The 16,056-nt window shown below is 43.6% G+C and overlaps 1 protein-coding gene across 6 annotated transcripts in view; it reads right to left on the bottom strand.

Moving 5' to 3' along the window:
• XPNPEP1 (X-prolyl aminopeptidase 1) overlaps positions 1-4,912 on the bottom strand; it is a 49,948-nt gene extending 45,036 nt beyond the window's left edge. For 2 of the 6 annotated variants that reach the window (XM_066355053.1, XM_066355054.1), the window contains exons 1-2: positions 4,769-4,908; positions 3,796-4,099 (exon numbers count right to left, since the gene is read on the bottom strand). In XM_066355053.1, coding sequence (XP_066211150.1) covers positions 3,796-3,842 — 47 coding nt within the window. In that variant the 5' untranslated portion in view covers positions 3,843-4,099; positions 4,769-4,908. Of the gene's footprint in view, positions 1-2,710; positions 2,816-3,795; positions 4,100-4,768 lie in introns of those variants that run through there. The other 4 variants (XM_066355056.1, XM_066355057.1, XM_066355058.1 and 1 more) reach the window with 3 other exon arrangements.
• Positions 4,913-16,056: the final 11,144 nt, after the last annotated feature.

The following is a 16,056-nucleotide window of genomic DNA, read 5'->3' as shown; positions in this document are numbered from 1 at the left end:
GATGCTCAAATTAAAAGTAGTAAAACCGCCTGACCTGTGGTGGCGCAGTGGATAAAGCGTCAACCTGGAAACGCTGAGGTTGCCGGTTCAAACCCTGGGCTTCCCTGGTCAAGGCACTTATGGGAGTTGATGCTTCCTGCTCCTCCCCCACCCCTCTCTCTCCTCTCTATAATGAATAAATAAAATCTTAAAAAAAAAAGTAGTAAAACCATTTGCAAATGCATCATCTTGAATACAGAAAATTCTAAAGAATCTGAGTTAATAAATTCATTAAGAATGCAGTATACAAAATCAATGTACAATAATTAATTATATTAATATATCTTGAAATAAATAAAAGTGAAATTAAGAAAAGTTCAAGGCCCTGACAGGATATATCAGTTGGTTAGAGCATCGTCCCAATTAGCAAAATTTGCAGATTCAATCCCCAGGCAGGGCACATACACAAACAGATAATGTTTCTATCTCTTTCTCTCTCTCTCTCTCTCTCTCTCCCTTCCTCTCTCTTTAAAATTAATAAATAATTTTTAAGTTTAGTTACAGTAGAATCAAAACAATAAATACCTGAAAATAAATTTAACAAAAGATGTGCAAAGTTTACACTCTGAAAACTACAAAACATTGTTGAAAGAAATTTTTAAAAAACTAAGTAAATGAAAAATCATTCTATGTTCATGGATTAGTAGACTTAACATTGTGAAAAAATAGCAATACTCCACAAAATAATCTACAGTCAATGCAACACCCATCAATTCCAGCTAGCTTCTATGCAAAAATTGACAAGGAGACCCTAAAATGCACATGAAAATGCAGGAATCCAGTATAACCAAAACAATCCTGAAAGAGAACAATATTGGAAGAGTCACTCTTCCTGAGTTCAAAGCTGATAAAACTATAGTAATCAAGATAGTGTGGTACTGACAGAAAGATAGACTTCTAGAACAATGAAGTAAAATTGCTAGTTCAGAAATAAACTCTCACATTCATTGCCAATTAATTTTTGACAAGTGTAACAAAACCATTCGGTGGAGAAGAATAGTCCTTTCAACCAATGATGATGTAACAATTGGAAAATATAAAGCTTAACCTCTGCCCTCATACCATATAACAAAAATTAACTCCAAATAGATCATAAACATGTTTTCTTCTGAGAAAACAAGAGATAAAACTGCCTGACCTTGGATTAGGCAATGATTTCTCAGATATGACATCAGAAGCACAACAAAAGGAAACATTACTTGGGACATCGTTAAACAAAAGACTTTGATGCGTCAAAGGATACCATCAAGAAAGTGAAAAGACAATCCATAATAAAATGAGAAAAAAATATTTGCAACTCATTTACCTGGTAAGAGTCTAGAATACAGTGTATATAAAAAAAACTATTACAACAACAGAAAAATACCCAATTTTTTAAATGGTCAAAGATTATAAATAGAAAATTAAATATGTAAGATATATAAATGGCCAGTAAACACATGAAAAAAATTTCAACATCATTATTCATTTCGGAAATGCAAATCAAAGCCACAATGAGTTACCACTTCACATCCACTAGGAAGAATATAACTAAAAATAAAAAGGACAGTAACAATAAAAAGAATATAACTAAAAATAAAAAGGGCACCAAAAAAAAAAAAAACCAACAAGGACAAGGATGTGGAAAAATTAGCACTCTCAGATACTGCTGGTGGGAATGTGGCTTTGAAAACACGAGTTCCTCAAACAGTTAAATACAGAGTTACCCTATAACCCAGCGGTTCCACTCTTAGGTGTGGAAATCAAAAATACAAATCCACATAAAAACTTGTACACAAATGTGCATAATATCCAAAAAGATCAAACTTGCTCAAGGCCTCACAGCTATCTGGCGACAGAGCTAGTCTAGAACTCGAATCCAGGGCTCCCACCTGCACTCCGTGCTCTGCCCCTTGCCAGAACTAAACTCTCTCAGCATCCTAAAGCAGTGGTCCCCAACCTTTTTGGGGCTACGGACCGGTTTAATGTCAGAAAATATTTTCACGGACCGGCCCTTATGGTGGGCCGGATAAATGTATCACGTGACCAAGACAAGCGTCAAGAGTGAGTCTTAGACAGATGTAACAGAGGGAATCTGGTCATTTTTTAAAATAAAACACCGTTCAGACTTAAATATAAATAAAACGGAAATAATGTAAGTTATTTATTCTTTCTCTGCAGACCAGTACCAAATGGCCCACAGACCGGTACCGGTCCGCGGCCCGGGGGTTGGGGACCACTGTCCTACAGTACCAGGAGGTGGGAAAGAGGCGCGCAGAGAACTTCCTGTTCAATCTTTGCATAAGATGTCTACGGCACATTTTTCTCCCTCTCTATTAAAGAAATCCCAGCAAGGTTCTTGTTCCCCTAGCCCTTCCCCTAGCCCAGGGGTCTGAAACTCGCAGCCCGCGGGCCGCATGCGGCCCGCCCACCAATTTTGTGCGGCCCGCAGACTAATCAAACTTCATGGATTAGTCTGCGGGCCAGTCTGCGGGCCGCACAAAATTGGTGGGCGGGCCGCATGCGGCCCACGGCCCGAGTTTGAGACCCCTGCCCTAGCCCATGATGAGAATCTGCAGTTCAGGATGGGGCAAAACAAGGACCACCTAGATGCTCAATCACAGATGGTGAGGTGTGGCAAGAATAGAATGGAACAAGTTCAAGGGAAATAGGTGATGTTGTCTTTGCCTACCCAGAATCCATCTCTTCTTCTTTTGATGAGAGCACCTTGGTTTTCCTTTTGAGACTGTTTCTTCACCATTTTCAGTCCACAGAGTTGAGATGAGTCACCTTCCAAGGTCTGGGACCCAAGCCTAGTTAATCCATCCCTCCAGCCACAATGACTGGTTCAGGGATGGTCAAAAGGACCAACTCAGTCCCGGAGAATCAGAGCTGAGATTTCTGCTCCAAATGTTAAAGTAAGAAGGCTCTATTTCACTAGGGCTGTCAGTCTAGAACTGTCATTACCTGCTCTAAGGAAAGCCTGCCTATCAATAAAGCCAACACTGAAGAATCAGAGCCAACAGATGTGAAAGAGAGGGAATCTGATGCCAGTCTACTGGACTCAGCTGCACTAGAAGCCAGCTCAACCCCTTTTTACCTAAGTCAATTCGAGTTCAATTTCCATCACCTAAACCAGTAGTAGTCAACCTGGTCCCTACCGCCCACTAATGGGCGTTCCAGCTTTCACAGTGGGCAGTAGTGGAGCAACCAAAGTATAAATAAAAAGATAGATTTAACTATAGTAAGTTGTTTTATAAAGATTTATTCTGCCAAACTTAGCAAAAATCCGACATAAAGTATTGGTAAGTAATTATTATATGCTTTAACTTGCTGTAATAACTCTGCTTTATAAATTAAAGTTACTTCCCTACTTTATAAATCACCATTACTGTGGAACCAGTGGGCAGTTAGAAAATTTTACTACTAACAGAGATACAAAAGTGGGCGGTAGGTATAAAAAGGCTGACTACCCCTGACCTAAACTGAGTCATTATTACACTGAGTGGTGCTCAAATTCTGCCACTAGGGAGGTGCCTGAGCGAATGGTCTCCCTTTTCTCTGCCTCTCCGTGGCCTCTTGTGTAAGGTAAAGAGGTTCTATCAGCTGATGCTGAAAGACCCGTCTATGTTGTAATTCTACGAACCCAGCAAAGACCACCTTGGTCTCAAAGGTTACTTCTGCACCTAAAGCCTAATTCATCATTACTCGCTTGCCTGACTCCATTTCCGGCATTTAACACGCAGGTAGCTCTTTCCACGTGTGGGTCTGACACACCTCACCAGGCTCTTCCACAGGGCAGGCGTGGTTCTTATCCCTAACATGCTGTCGCAAGGCCAAGTCCAAGTCAAGGTCGGCTGAAGATCTGTCCACTCACAAGCTCACAAACACAAACACCAGCCATGGTCTGTGTTCAGCAACTGAGTCTGGCCATGCTGCCAAACGTGTTCATTTCCATTTCAACTGGTTGGAGAATGGTGACTCCATGTGGACCTCCAGGGAGTTCGGTGTCTGGGCCTCGTGAACTCTGACCGTCTCTCTGTCTCCCACTTTGTTAGCTGCTCTGACCAGTATACCCTGGCTGTGGGGGAAGAACAGGCTGAAATGTACTTAATGTGAGACTGGAGGACTATCCTTCTCACCTCCCTGTATACCGGGAGAAGACAGCTAGTGTTGGAAGTTTCCTGGAGATGATGTCAAAACACTGCCTGACACAGCCTTCTGAAACCGTGAGGGGAGGGAGGGGCCCGCAGTTGCCTATCTTTGTCACAGTGTGTGACAGACCAGTAAGTAGAGCGACCGCTTGTGTCAGTGTTGTCCGGGTGTAATCTGGGATTAGATGCCCAGGGTACAGGGGCGAGGGCAGGGGCTCCCCGTAGGAACCTGGGGGAGTGAACTTCCAGAACCAGCGTGGCCTCCCTGCTGGGCCGGGGACGGCGACAGCCACCGCCCCCTGGGGCCGAACCCGGCAGCTCCGGCCGACTCACTCCTCCGGGGGCCGGACTCGGGCTCGGGAAGCCTGGGGGTGCCCACGGCCCCGCCAGCAACAAACCGGAACTTGCCGGCTGCATGGCTCCCTCCCCCAGCGCTCGCTCGGGGGGCTCCAGCAAGCCCCGGCCTGCGCCCGACCGCAGCGGGCCGCCCGCCGCTCTCCGCCCGCTCGTGCCTGCCCTTGCGGACTGCCACACGCGCGCCCGGGCCCGAGGAGCCGCGCGCTGCCCGGACGCCGGTTCCCCGGCAGGCTCCTCACCTTACTCGCGGGGCCTTTCTGGAGGCTGCCATTCGGCGGTGACGTGCCCCAATCCACGTGAGGGGTGCACAGACCAGCTGATCACCCGCGGAAGGGATGCAGAGAAGGAGGCCGGCCGGAGCGCACGGGGCAGGCGCGCGCGCCGGGCTGGCCACGCCCCCGCCTGTGGCGTTCGTGGGCGCCGCGGCCCCGCCCACCCGCGGCCCCGCCCGCCTCTCGGTGTCTGACGGCGCGGTTTCCACCCGTTTCTTCTTGACTGCTGTGAGTTCGCGGGTCGACGCCGAGTTAGCGCGTCGTTTCTGTTCATTTTTCTCACCATTCCCCAAGTGGCACAAGGGCTTTGTCGGTTGAAACGGCTGCGGCACGAAGAGCTGCCCTCCATGAGGGCGAAGAGGAGAGGCACGTGACCGTTTCTGGAGATTATCTTCCTGAGGTTTTAGAGCTTTCCCCGAAGTCACCTTTAAAATCCAGCTGCTCACTCCACTTGGGTCGCTAACAGGCGCCCCAAACTTAACGTGTCCGAATGGCGCTCCTGGCCCAATGCACCAACATAAATACGTGCACCACCTGCCTTCACCATCTCAATCAGTGGCTACTCTGCATTTTCAGATACTCAGGCCAAAATCTTAGCGTCATCCCAGCCCCCTCTCTACACCTCAAATCCAGCCTGTCAGAAAATCCTGTTGGGCCTCTTCAACACAGATTCCTAATCCTGTCACTTCTCACCACCCGGAGCTCTACCGCCTTAGGTCTGTGTCACTACTGCTCCACTCATGTGACTGATAACTCTGGCCTCCCTACTGCCACCAGACAGGCACCTTCAGTCTAGCCTAAACCCAGCACCAGGTCGGTCCTTCGCAGTCTGAGATCACGTCCCCGCTCTGCCAAGCACTTGCCGGTGGTTCCTCATTTCACACAGGCTAGAAGCCCTGTGTGATCTGCCCCTAACTTCTGTTCTCACCTTGTTCATTCTGCGCCAGCTGAACCCACCTCCTTGCTATCCTTGAAAAGAGCGGGCACACTCATGCCACAGGGCTTTGGACTTGCTCTTCCCCCAAATACCCTGGTTCCCTTCCTCACCTTTCCCTCACCTTGCTTTCAAGTCTTTGCTCAGATATCACTTTTTCAATGAGACCTACTCTGACCACCTATTTAAAATGGTAACCCCCGGCAGCGGTAGAGCGTCGGCCTGGCGTGCGGGGGACCCGGGTTCGATTCCCGGCCAGGGCACATAGGAGAAGCGCCCATTTGCTTCTCCACCCCCGCCCCCCTTCCTCTCTGTCTCTCTCTTCCCCTCCCGCAGCCAAGGCTCCATTGGAGCAAAGATGGCCCGGGCGCTGGGGATGGCTCCTTGGCCTCTGCCCCAGGCGCTAGAGTGGCTCTGGTTGCGGCAGAGCGACGCCCGGGAGGGGCAGAGCATCGCCCCTGGTGGGCAGAGCATCGCCCCTGGTGGGCGAGCCGGGTGGATCCTGGTCGGGCGCATGCGGGAGTCTGTCTGACTGTCTCTCCCCGTTTCCAGCTTCAGAAAAATACAAAAAATAAAAAATAAAATAAAATGATAACCCCCCCAACATTCCTAATCCCCCTTACTCTGCTCTAGTTTTTTCATAGCACTTATTGCCTTTTTACCTGATTTTTAAAAATCACTTATATGTAATGTAGTTTGTCCCCCCTTATACACACACACACACACACACACACAAAATATATATATATACATATATATACATATATATACATATATATATATATATATATATATCCTTCAATGCAGGAATTATGTCTGTTTTGTTTAATGATGAACAATATCTGATAGGTAGTAAGTTCTCATATATTTTCTGCATGAACGAATGTCCCCAGAATGTGAGGTCCTCAAGGGTAGGGACAGTAGCTCTCTTGTTCCTTGCTATGACCCTGGTGCTTAGAACCGCACCTGGCACAGAGACAGCATTTAAGAAATATTTGCTAAATGAAAATGACCACGTGTTTTGCTTTGACCTTGGTAAAGACCTGTAATCAAATAGGTTCTTCTGCCTTCAAGAGCTCGAAATGCTGATGGTTATTGAATAAGCATTTCGACAAGCAAAATTCAGCCTTATAGAAAAAAAAGTATAAAAAAATTAAATGATGCGGAGCCTTGGAAACCAGCAGAGGTCTGTTCCATTTCCCCAAATTTATGGAGCCAAAAGGAGAGAGCTTGTAAATAAAATGACTGGTTCCAGTCCACATCTGAGAAATGGTGGGAAAGATCAAGTTGTACCAGGAAAAAGATGTCAGAGAGAGAGAGAAGTGGGACCTAGAGGGAACAGGTATTTCATAATCCTGTTGCCTAGAGGAGTCTGCTCAGAATTTATGGCCTCTGGCTTTAGGGGAGACAGAGAGAAATACTTGTTGTTCCCTGAAACAGATTTGTAGTCTTGTTTGCAGGATAACAAAGCACCCTCCCCTTTTTTGAACTTCTTCCAGCAGAGCCTTAGAGAGAAGTTGAACCGAATTATCACTAAAGGTTGAGAATACTGGGGTTATGTCAGGTTCTTCTCATAGCTCTGCAGTCCTCACATGTTTGAAAAGGTAGAACAGTCACACTGACTAACATTTGCTGAGCACTGTGTGCCTGGCCCACAACACCCCAATAAATGAACACCCTCATTTTACTGGTTGAGAAGACAGGTTTTCAGAGATTTCCATTTGCCCAAAGTCGGCACGCTAGTATGTGATGGGGCTGTCGTGTAGGTTCAGGCAGCAAGATAGATTCCTAGCCCCCAGCACTTAACCACTAAATTGTATGGAAGGGACACTAGAAGTCACGTCATCTAACCTAGCCCACACAGTGGAAGAAAGGAGGCATCCAGATTCATCATTCATCATTCAAACTCAGACTGGATAGGTTTTAAATGTAACCAGAAATATTAAGTGTGTGGAAACAAGGGTTGAATCATGTCTTCCCAAAGTTCATATGTTGAAGCCCAAACCCCAGTACCTCAAAATGTGATCTTGTTTGGATATAGGGTCATTGCAGATATAATTAAGATGAGGTCATACTAGAGCTTGTCCCTCATGCAATATGACTGTTGTCTTTATAAGAAGGGGAAATTTGGACACAGAGGGAACGCCAAGTGAAACGAAAGCAAAAATCAGGGTGATGCATCTACAAGCCAAGGAATGCCAAAGGTTGCCCACAAATCACTAGAAACTGGGAGAGAGTCATGGAACAGTTTCCTTCATGGCCCTCAGAAAGAACCTGTGGATGCCTTCATCTTGGACTTTTAGCCTCCACAACCATGAGACAATAAATTTCTGTTTAAGCCACCCAGTTTGGAGTACTTTGTTACAAAAGCCCTAGAAACAATACAGAATGAGTTCTAAATGTCCAAGTGTATGAATCGTGGGACTGTTACTTAGGCCACACAACATTCATTCATTCTCCTTCTGGTTACCATCCTCCTATTTCCCTCTGAGGCTCCATCCTTTCCTCCTTCCCTCCCTCCCTCATTCCCAGTCTGCGTTCTCTTATTGAAACACTTGGATTCCAGGAGTCCATCATGGCCCAGTTATGAGCCACAGAGAGAGGCTCAGAGATTGGAATGGGACCAGTGCAGTGAAATTTTCATGGTGAGTGCTGGAACAGAGCCTTTTTCTCCCCTGACAGACGAGAACCTGGATGCATGTACTCTGAAACTGTTGCCTCTACATGCAACACACAACCTGTGGATAGCACCAAAGCAGCAGAAGGCAGAGCAGAGAAGCAGAGACCTCATAACATGATTTAAGCTCTGAATCCTGCCATGCTTGAAACTAGATCTCCCCATGGACTTTTCAGATGTCCGCCAAAAATTTTGTTTTGTGTTTATGTCAGCTTGACATGGATTTTCTGTTGCTTGCAATAAAAAGACTCCTCACTGAATCATTTTAAGTGTGTTTCAGCTGTACATCTGCATTTTCTACATGAAGGTATAGGTATAATTTTTTAATATTGATCATTAGTTATAAACTAAGAAATGGAAAAGTAATTATACAATAAATGTCATATCCCACTTTATGATTATATATGTAATATTATAACTATGTATATACTGATATAGATATGTTTTTAGAATAAAAGGAAAATGGTCCACAAAATATCAACAGTGCTTTTCCTGAGTTGGCAGATTTGAGGCGATCTTAATTTTGCTATGCTTTTTGAAGGGTTTCTTTGAGATGCCTTTCAATTTAAAAGAAACTCAAAGTAGTAATCATTTTTCTGACTCTTTCTCCTTTGAAGACAGAATAGCCTGACGAGGCGGTGGCGCAGTGGATAGAGCATCGGACTGGGATGCGGAGGACCCAGGTTCGAGACCCCGAGATCTCCAGCTTGAGCACAGGTTCATCTGGTTTGAGAAAAAGCTCACCAGCTTGGACCCAAGATTACTGGCTTGAGCAAGGGGTTACTCGGTCTGCTGTAGCCCCACAGTCAAGGCACATATGAGAAAGCAATCAATGAACAACTAAGGTGCCACAACAAAAAACTGATGACTGATGCTTCTCATCTCTCTCCGTTCCTGTCTGTCTGTCCCTGTCTATCCCTCTCTCTGACTCTCTCTCTGTCTCTGAAAGGACAGAATAAAAGTCCTGTTACATCCTTCATATCTGAGTACCACCAGCGATAGTTCTCTGGTATTCAATCTCATAACTGCTTGATAGCCTGGCCATCAATTGAGGAAAGGGCAACCATCCTTTTTGATAAACCTCCAGATGAAAGGACTGAAAATAGACATTCTTATAGGATAGCAAAAAAAAATTACAACTCCAGGGGAGGGTTTTAACCTTTCCAAACATTTGAATTTGTCTTAATAAAATTGTTGGTTATAGGAACAGTGATGAGTGAGGCTCTCATAAATTGTTATAACATAGCCTTATTTTTTTATAAAGTTAACTGGAAGATAGGCTTGTGGTTACACCCTAGAAAGGAATGGGAGGAGAAGGGCCAAATTTCAGGATTGTAGAGTCTGCCAGAACAATGCACTGTAAATTAAGGGTGAGAGAATGCATTTGGCTCAGTTCGAAATTCACTCACCCTTTGTATTCAATGAAAACTGAACTCAGACCTTTTGATATCTGAGTTCCATTTACTCTTGGCAAAGTTCACCTTTCTGGTTCAGATTTTTTAAAATGGCCCAGAGGGTTTCTTGGACAACGAATGGTTCTTACACAAACAATATATTGATGAGCTAAGTGTAAATGAATCAGAAACACACAGACTAAGTGCTCAACCACACAGAAACCTCCCATGCTATAAGAAAAAAAAGTGGCTCAGGGAAGCTCTATGATTGTCTCTTCCTTTAAGTAGTATTTTTTACTGTGTTTTATCCTTTTCTTGGGAAGTCTTTGAGAGACCTTTGTAAAATGTGGGAAAGGGTAGAGAGTATACCCAGCTATTCCTGGTGTTGACTTCTCACAATCCTTTCTTAGTTGTGCCTTAAAAGTTGGACGTGAGCTAGAGGCAGCACGGTCTAGAGCAGGGGTCCCCAAACTTTTAACACAGGGGGCCAGTTCACTGTCCCTCAGACTGCTGGAGGGCCAGACTATAAAAAAAACTATGAACAAATCCCTATGCACACTGCACATATCTTATTTTAAAGTAAAAAACAAAAAACAAAAAAAAAAAAAAACGGGAACAAATACAGTATTTAAAATAAAGAACAAGTAAATTTAAATCAACAAACTGACCAGTATTTCAATGGGAACTATGGGCCTGCTTTTGGCTAATGAGATGGTCAATGTCTGGTTCCATATTTGTCACTGCTAGCCGTAATAAGTGATATGACGTGCTTCAGGAGCCATGACGCGTGCGTCCCGCGTCACCGGAAGTAGTACTGTACATGAGCAACGCCGCACTTTGCAGTGCCACCACATACAGTACTCCAGGAGCACAGGGTGCGGATGCATCCTGTGCTCCTCTCACTGACCACCAATGAAAGAGGTGGCCCTTCTGGAAGTGCAGCGGGGGCTGGATAAATGGCCTCAGGGGGCCGCATGTGGCCCGCTGGCCGTAGTTTGGAGACCCCTGGTCTAGAGGTTAAGGTCAAGAGACAATTCCTGGCCACTACATAGTTTGGGCATGTGACTTTGGAACCAGCAGATCACCCTATTCTCTGACTTCCTAAGAATGTAGGTTTGACCCATCTCTTCCAGGCCTGCTATGCATTTGATCAAGTCATAATCAGAGGACTTGACATTGACAGCCTGGCAGATACGTTTTATGTGACCTTCGCTGTATAATTCCTTTTTTTGTAGCAACTTTATATAATTTACATACCATACAATTCATCCATTTAAAGCAGCGATTTTCAACCAGTATGCCACAAAAGGCAGGCTGGTGTGCCGCAAGAGTTTTTAAAGCATGCAATATCTGATTTTTTAGTCAGGGACACTGACCTCTTTTCCCTTGTCAAATAAAAAAATGACGACAGCCAACACAACCATAGCCATTTGGTGTGAAGGAATCAAAACTATACCTTTTTTTTTTTTTGTCAAATCAGCAACAACAAAAAAATGTATTTTTTGGTGTGCCACAGAATTTTAGTAATTAGTTCATATGTGCCATGCAATGAAAAGGTGAAAACTGCTGATTTAAAGTAAGCAATTCATGAAAAAGGTGAAGGGGTTAAACAAAGAAAAAAAATCTCATAGACACAGACAACAGTATGGGGATTATAAGAGGGAAAGGGGGGGGGGGCCCTGGCCGGTTGGCTCAGCGGTAGAGCGTCAGCCTGGCGTGCGGGGGACCCGGGTTCGATTCCCGGCCAGGGCACATAGGAGAAGCGCCCATTTGCTTCTCCACCCATCCCCCCTCCTTCCTCTCTGTCTCTCTCTTCCCCTCCCGCAGCCAAGGCTCCACTGGAGCAAAGATGGTCCGTGGCTCTGGTCGGGCAGAGCGACGCCCCCTGGTGGGCAGAGCGTAACCCCTGGTGGGCGTGCGGGGTGGATCCCGGTCGGGCACATGCGGGAGTCTGTCTGACTGTCTCTCCCCGTTTCCAGCTTCAGAAAAATACAAAAAAAAAAAGAGGGAAAAGGGGTGGAGGGGATAGTAGAGGGTGAGGGGAGATACATGGTGAAGGAAGGAGACCTGATTTGGGTGGTGAACACACAATACAATATACAGATGATGTATGATATTATAGAATTGTATACCTGAGACCTATATAATTCTATTAACCAATGTCAGCCCAATAAATTCTATAAAAAATTTTTAAATAAAGGTAAAATAAATAAAGTAGACAATTCAATGGTTTTTAGTATATTCAGAGTTGCGCAACCATCACCACCGTCAATTTTAGAACATTTTCATCACCCCCCAAAAAAAACCCGCACCCTTTAGCAGTCCCCGCCCATTTCCCTCCATCCTCCCCTCTCCACCCTGACACCTCGACAGATTTGCCTCTTCTAGACATGTCATATGAATGGAATCTTATATGGTCCTGTATAACTAGCCTTATTCACTTATCATGTTTTTAAGGTTTCTGATGTATGTTGTAGCAAGTCTTAGTACTTGATTTCTTTGTATTGCCAAAGAATATTCAGATAATATTGATCCATTCATGACTTGATAGACAGTTGGCTGTTCCCACTGTATATTGTGAATCATGCCGCTATGAACATTCATGTTTTTGTGTGACATGTTTTCATTTCTTTTAAGTATATATACCTATGCATGGAAATGTTGACGCATATGGTCACTCTGAGTTTAAACTTCTGAGAAACTGCTGAAGTGCTTTTACAAAGTGGCCACACCATTTCCTATTCCCACCAGCACGGTATGAGCATTCCAATTTCTCCATATTCTCATCAATACTTACCTCTCTTCTTTTTTTTTTCTAGTGTCTAAAGATACAGATTTCTGGCACCTGTAGGCCCTTAACTGCCTGCCAATTCTACCTTTATCCTTCTTTTTGAGTCTAGCCAACTGAGTAGATATTAAATGGTTTCTCCTTTTTTTTTGTTTTGTTAATTTTAGCAAGAGACAGACAGACAGACAGGAAGGGAAAGAGATGAGAAGCATCCGTTCATAGTTGTGGCACTTTAATTGTTCATTGACCACTTTCTCATGTGTGCCTTGACCCGGGAACTGCAGCCAAGCCAGTGAGTGACCCCTTGCTCAACCCAGCAACCTTGAGCTCAAGCCAATAACCTTGGGCTTCAAGCCAGCAACCTTTGGGCTCAAGCCAGCAACCATGGGATCATGTTGTTGATCCCAAACTCAAGCCAGAACTCCACACTCAATCTGGTGAGCCTGCGCTCAAGCCGAATGAGCCCGCACTCAAACCGGCAACCTCAGGGTTTCAAACCTAGGACCTCCGCATCTCAGGTCAACACTCTATCCACTGTACCACCACCAGTCAGGTTCCCTGTGGTTTTGATTTGCATTTCCCTGATAACTAATGATGCTGACCTTCATTTCCTGTCATTAATGGCTATGTGTATAACTTCACTGGAGAAATATCTATTCACATCCTTTGCCCATTTAAAAAAATTTTATTATTGAGTTATAAGTAATCTTTAAATATTCTAGATGCAAGTTCCTCATCAGATATGTGATTTGTAAATATATTCTCCCATTCTGTATTTCTTATTCTAATTAGCAACATTTAAAAAGGAAAGGTTTGCCACAATGAAATATCACCTCACACCAGTCAGAACGGCACTCATCAACAAAACAACACAGAATAAGTGCTGGCGAGGATGTGGAGAAAAGGGAACCCTCCTGCACTGCTGGCGGAAATGCAGACTGGTGCAGCCACTATGGAAAACAGTATGGAGATTCCTCCAAAAATTAAAAATCGAACTGCCTTTTGACCCAGCTATCCCACTGTTAGGAATATACCCCAAGAACACCATAACACCGTATGAAAAAAAGAAATGCACCCCCATGCTTATGGCAGCATTGTTCACAATAGCAAAGATCTGGAAACAGCCCAAGTGTCCATCAGTGGACAAGTGGATTAAAAAGCTTTGGTACATATATACTATGGAATACTACTCAGCCATAAGAAATGATGACATCAGATCATTTACAATAACATGGATGGACCTTGATAACATTATACTAAGTGAAATAAGTAAATCAGAAAAAAACTAAGAACTATATGATTCCATACATAGGTGGGACATAAAAATGAGACTCAGAGACATGGACAAGAGTGTGGGGCTTATGGGGTGGGAGGGAGGAGAGGGAGGGGGTTGGGGGAGGGGAGGGGCACAAAGAAAACCAGTTAGAAGGTGACAGAAGACAATTGGACTTTGGGTGATGGGAATGCAGCATAATCAAATGTCAAAATAACCTAGAGATGTTTTCTCTGAACATATGTACCCTGATTTATCAATGTCACCCCATTAAAATTAATTTTAAAAAAAATGAGACTCAGAGACATGAACAAGAATGTGATGGTAAGGGGGAAGAGAAGAGGGAGGGGTGGGGGGAGGGGAGGGGCACAAAGAAAACCAGATAGAAGGTGACGAAAGACAATTTGACTGTGGTTGAGGGTATGCAACATAATCAAATGTCAAAATAACCTAGAGATGTTTTCTCTGAACATATGTACCCTGATTTATCAATGTCACCCCATTAAAATTAATTTTAAAAAAAAGGAAAGGTTTGCAATTTTAAAAATCCGTATCTTCAGCTTCTTTTGGAAAACCAGTAGGTTGGTTTGGCAACACTGGTCCTTCCTTCTATGCAGCAACAAGCAGCATGAACAGAGCAGGGTCTACCCCCTTGAAATGGGACAAATAAAATAGGAACTTTTATTTTACCTGCCAGGCTCCTGTAGACATCCTAGTTTGTGACTCCTTCTCCTAGAGAGTTTGACAAAGCATGGCCTGGATTTCAACTCCACCGAAATTACCCTTGCAATTGAGTTAAAGCAACGACTTCTTGCCAAAATCTTTTCACCTTTGGCACTTAAACACAGACTCCCCCAAACTTAGCATCATGAACTATCAGGTCCTCCGCTCTTCCTGTTTTGCGATGTGTATTTTGCAAGGCATGGGGTAACTCACTGGGGCTTGGTAAGGCCTCTAGAATTTTGGCAGCCTTGTTGATACTGATGTCATGAGTGTCTCTTGCCATAATGCATCCTTATTACTAACTCACACCAGCCAAACGCAAACAAATGGAGTTAAAAAAAACAACAACAGAGTAACAAGCTGCCTGAGCTTCAAAACACTGCATAAAAATATCAGAAAAATATGCTTAGGACCATAGCCAAGAATGAAAATTACAGTTTCTGATTATTAATAATCCTTTCCCCTAATCATAATTTGCCTGCTAACCCTCTCTCAGAATAAGATGAGGCTCTCTAAAAATACTTACTAGTAACTTATCCTAGCCATATAACATTCTTTCACCTGTTTCTCTTTAACTTTTCATTCATCCATCTTTTCAGATATTTATTCTCACTATTCTTTTTTTATTCAACTTTATTGAGATATAATTCACACATTAAAAACTCTCCCGTTTAAAGTGTACAACTAAATGGCTTATACTATAGTTTATTCACAGAGAGTTGTATAGTCATCGCTACTATCTAATTGCACTACGTTTTCATCACCCTGAGAAGTAACCTCCTATCTTATAGCCTCACTCCTCATCTCCCCCATCCTTTCCAGCCCCAGGCAGTCACTAATCTGTTTTCTCTTTCTGTAGAGTTGCCCCTTCTGAGCATTTCATATAAATAAAATCATCTAATATGTCAACTTTGTGTCTGGCTTTTTTCATTTAGCACAACGTTTTTCAAAGTTAATCCCTGTTGTAGCATGTATCAGTGCTTCATTCCTTTTGATTGAAGAATAATATTCCATTGTATGGATATTAAAACCATACTAATAATGGCAAAAAGAAAAACAGATAAGTGTTGGCAAAGATACGGAGAAAAGGGAATCCTTTTGCATTGTTCGTGGGAATGTGAATTGGTACAGCCATTATGGAAAAATAATATGGAAGTTCTTCAAAAAATTAAAAATAGAACTACCATATGATCCAGCAATCCCACTTCTGAGTATATATCCAAAAGAAATAAAATCACCATCTCGAGGGACTATCTGCACTTATGTTTATTACAACCTAAATGTCCATCGATGGATGAATGGATAAAGAAAATATGCTATATATACACAGTGGAATATCATCAGCCTTAAAAAAAAAAGAAAAAACCCTCTTATTTCAGACAATATGGATGAACCTGAGCCAGACACAGAAAGACAAGTATTACGTGATCTCACTTATATATTGACTCTTAAAAAGTCAAATTCAT

This window comes from Saccopteryx leptura, chromosome 13 (genome assembly GCF_036850995.1).
Source record: "Saccopteryx leptura isolate mSacLep1 chromosome 13, mSacLep1_pri_phased_curated, whole genome shotgun sequence".
Lineage (NCBI taxonomy): Eukaryota > Metazoa > Chordata > Mammalia > Chiroptera > Emballonuridae > Saccopteryx > Saccopteryx leptura.
This window is presented reverse-complemented; position numbering and strand designations above follow the sequence as displayed.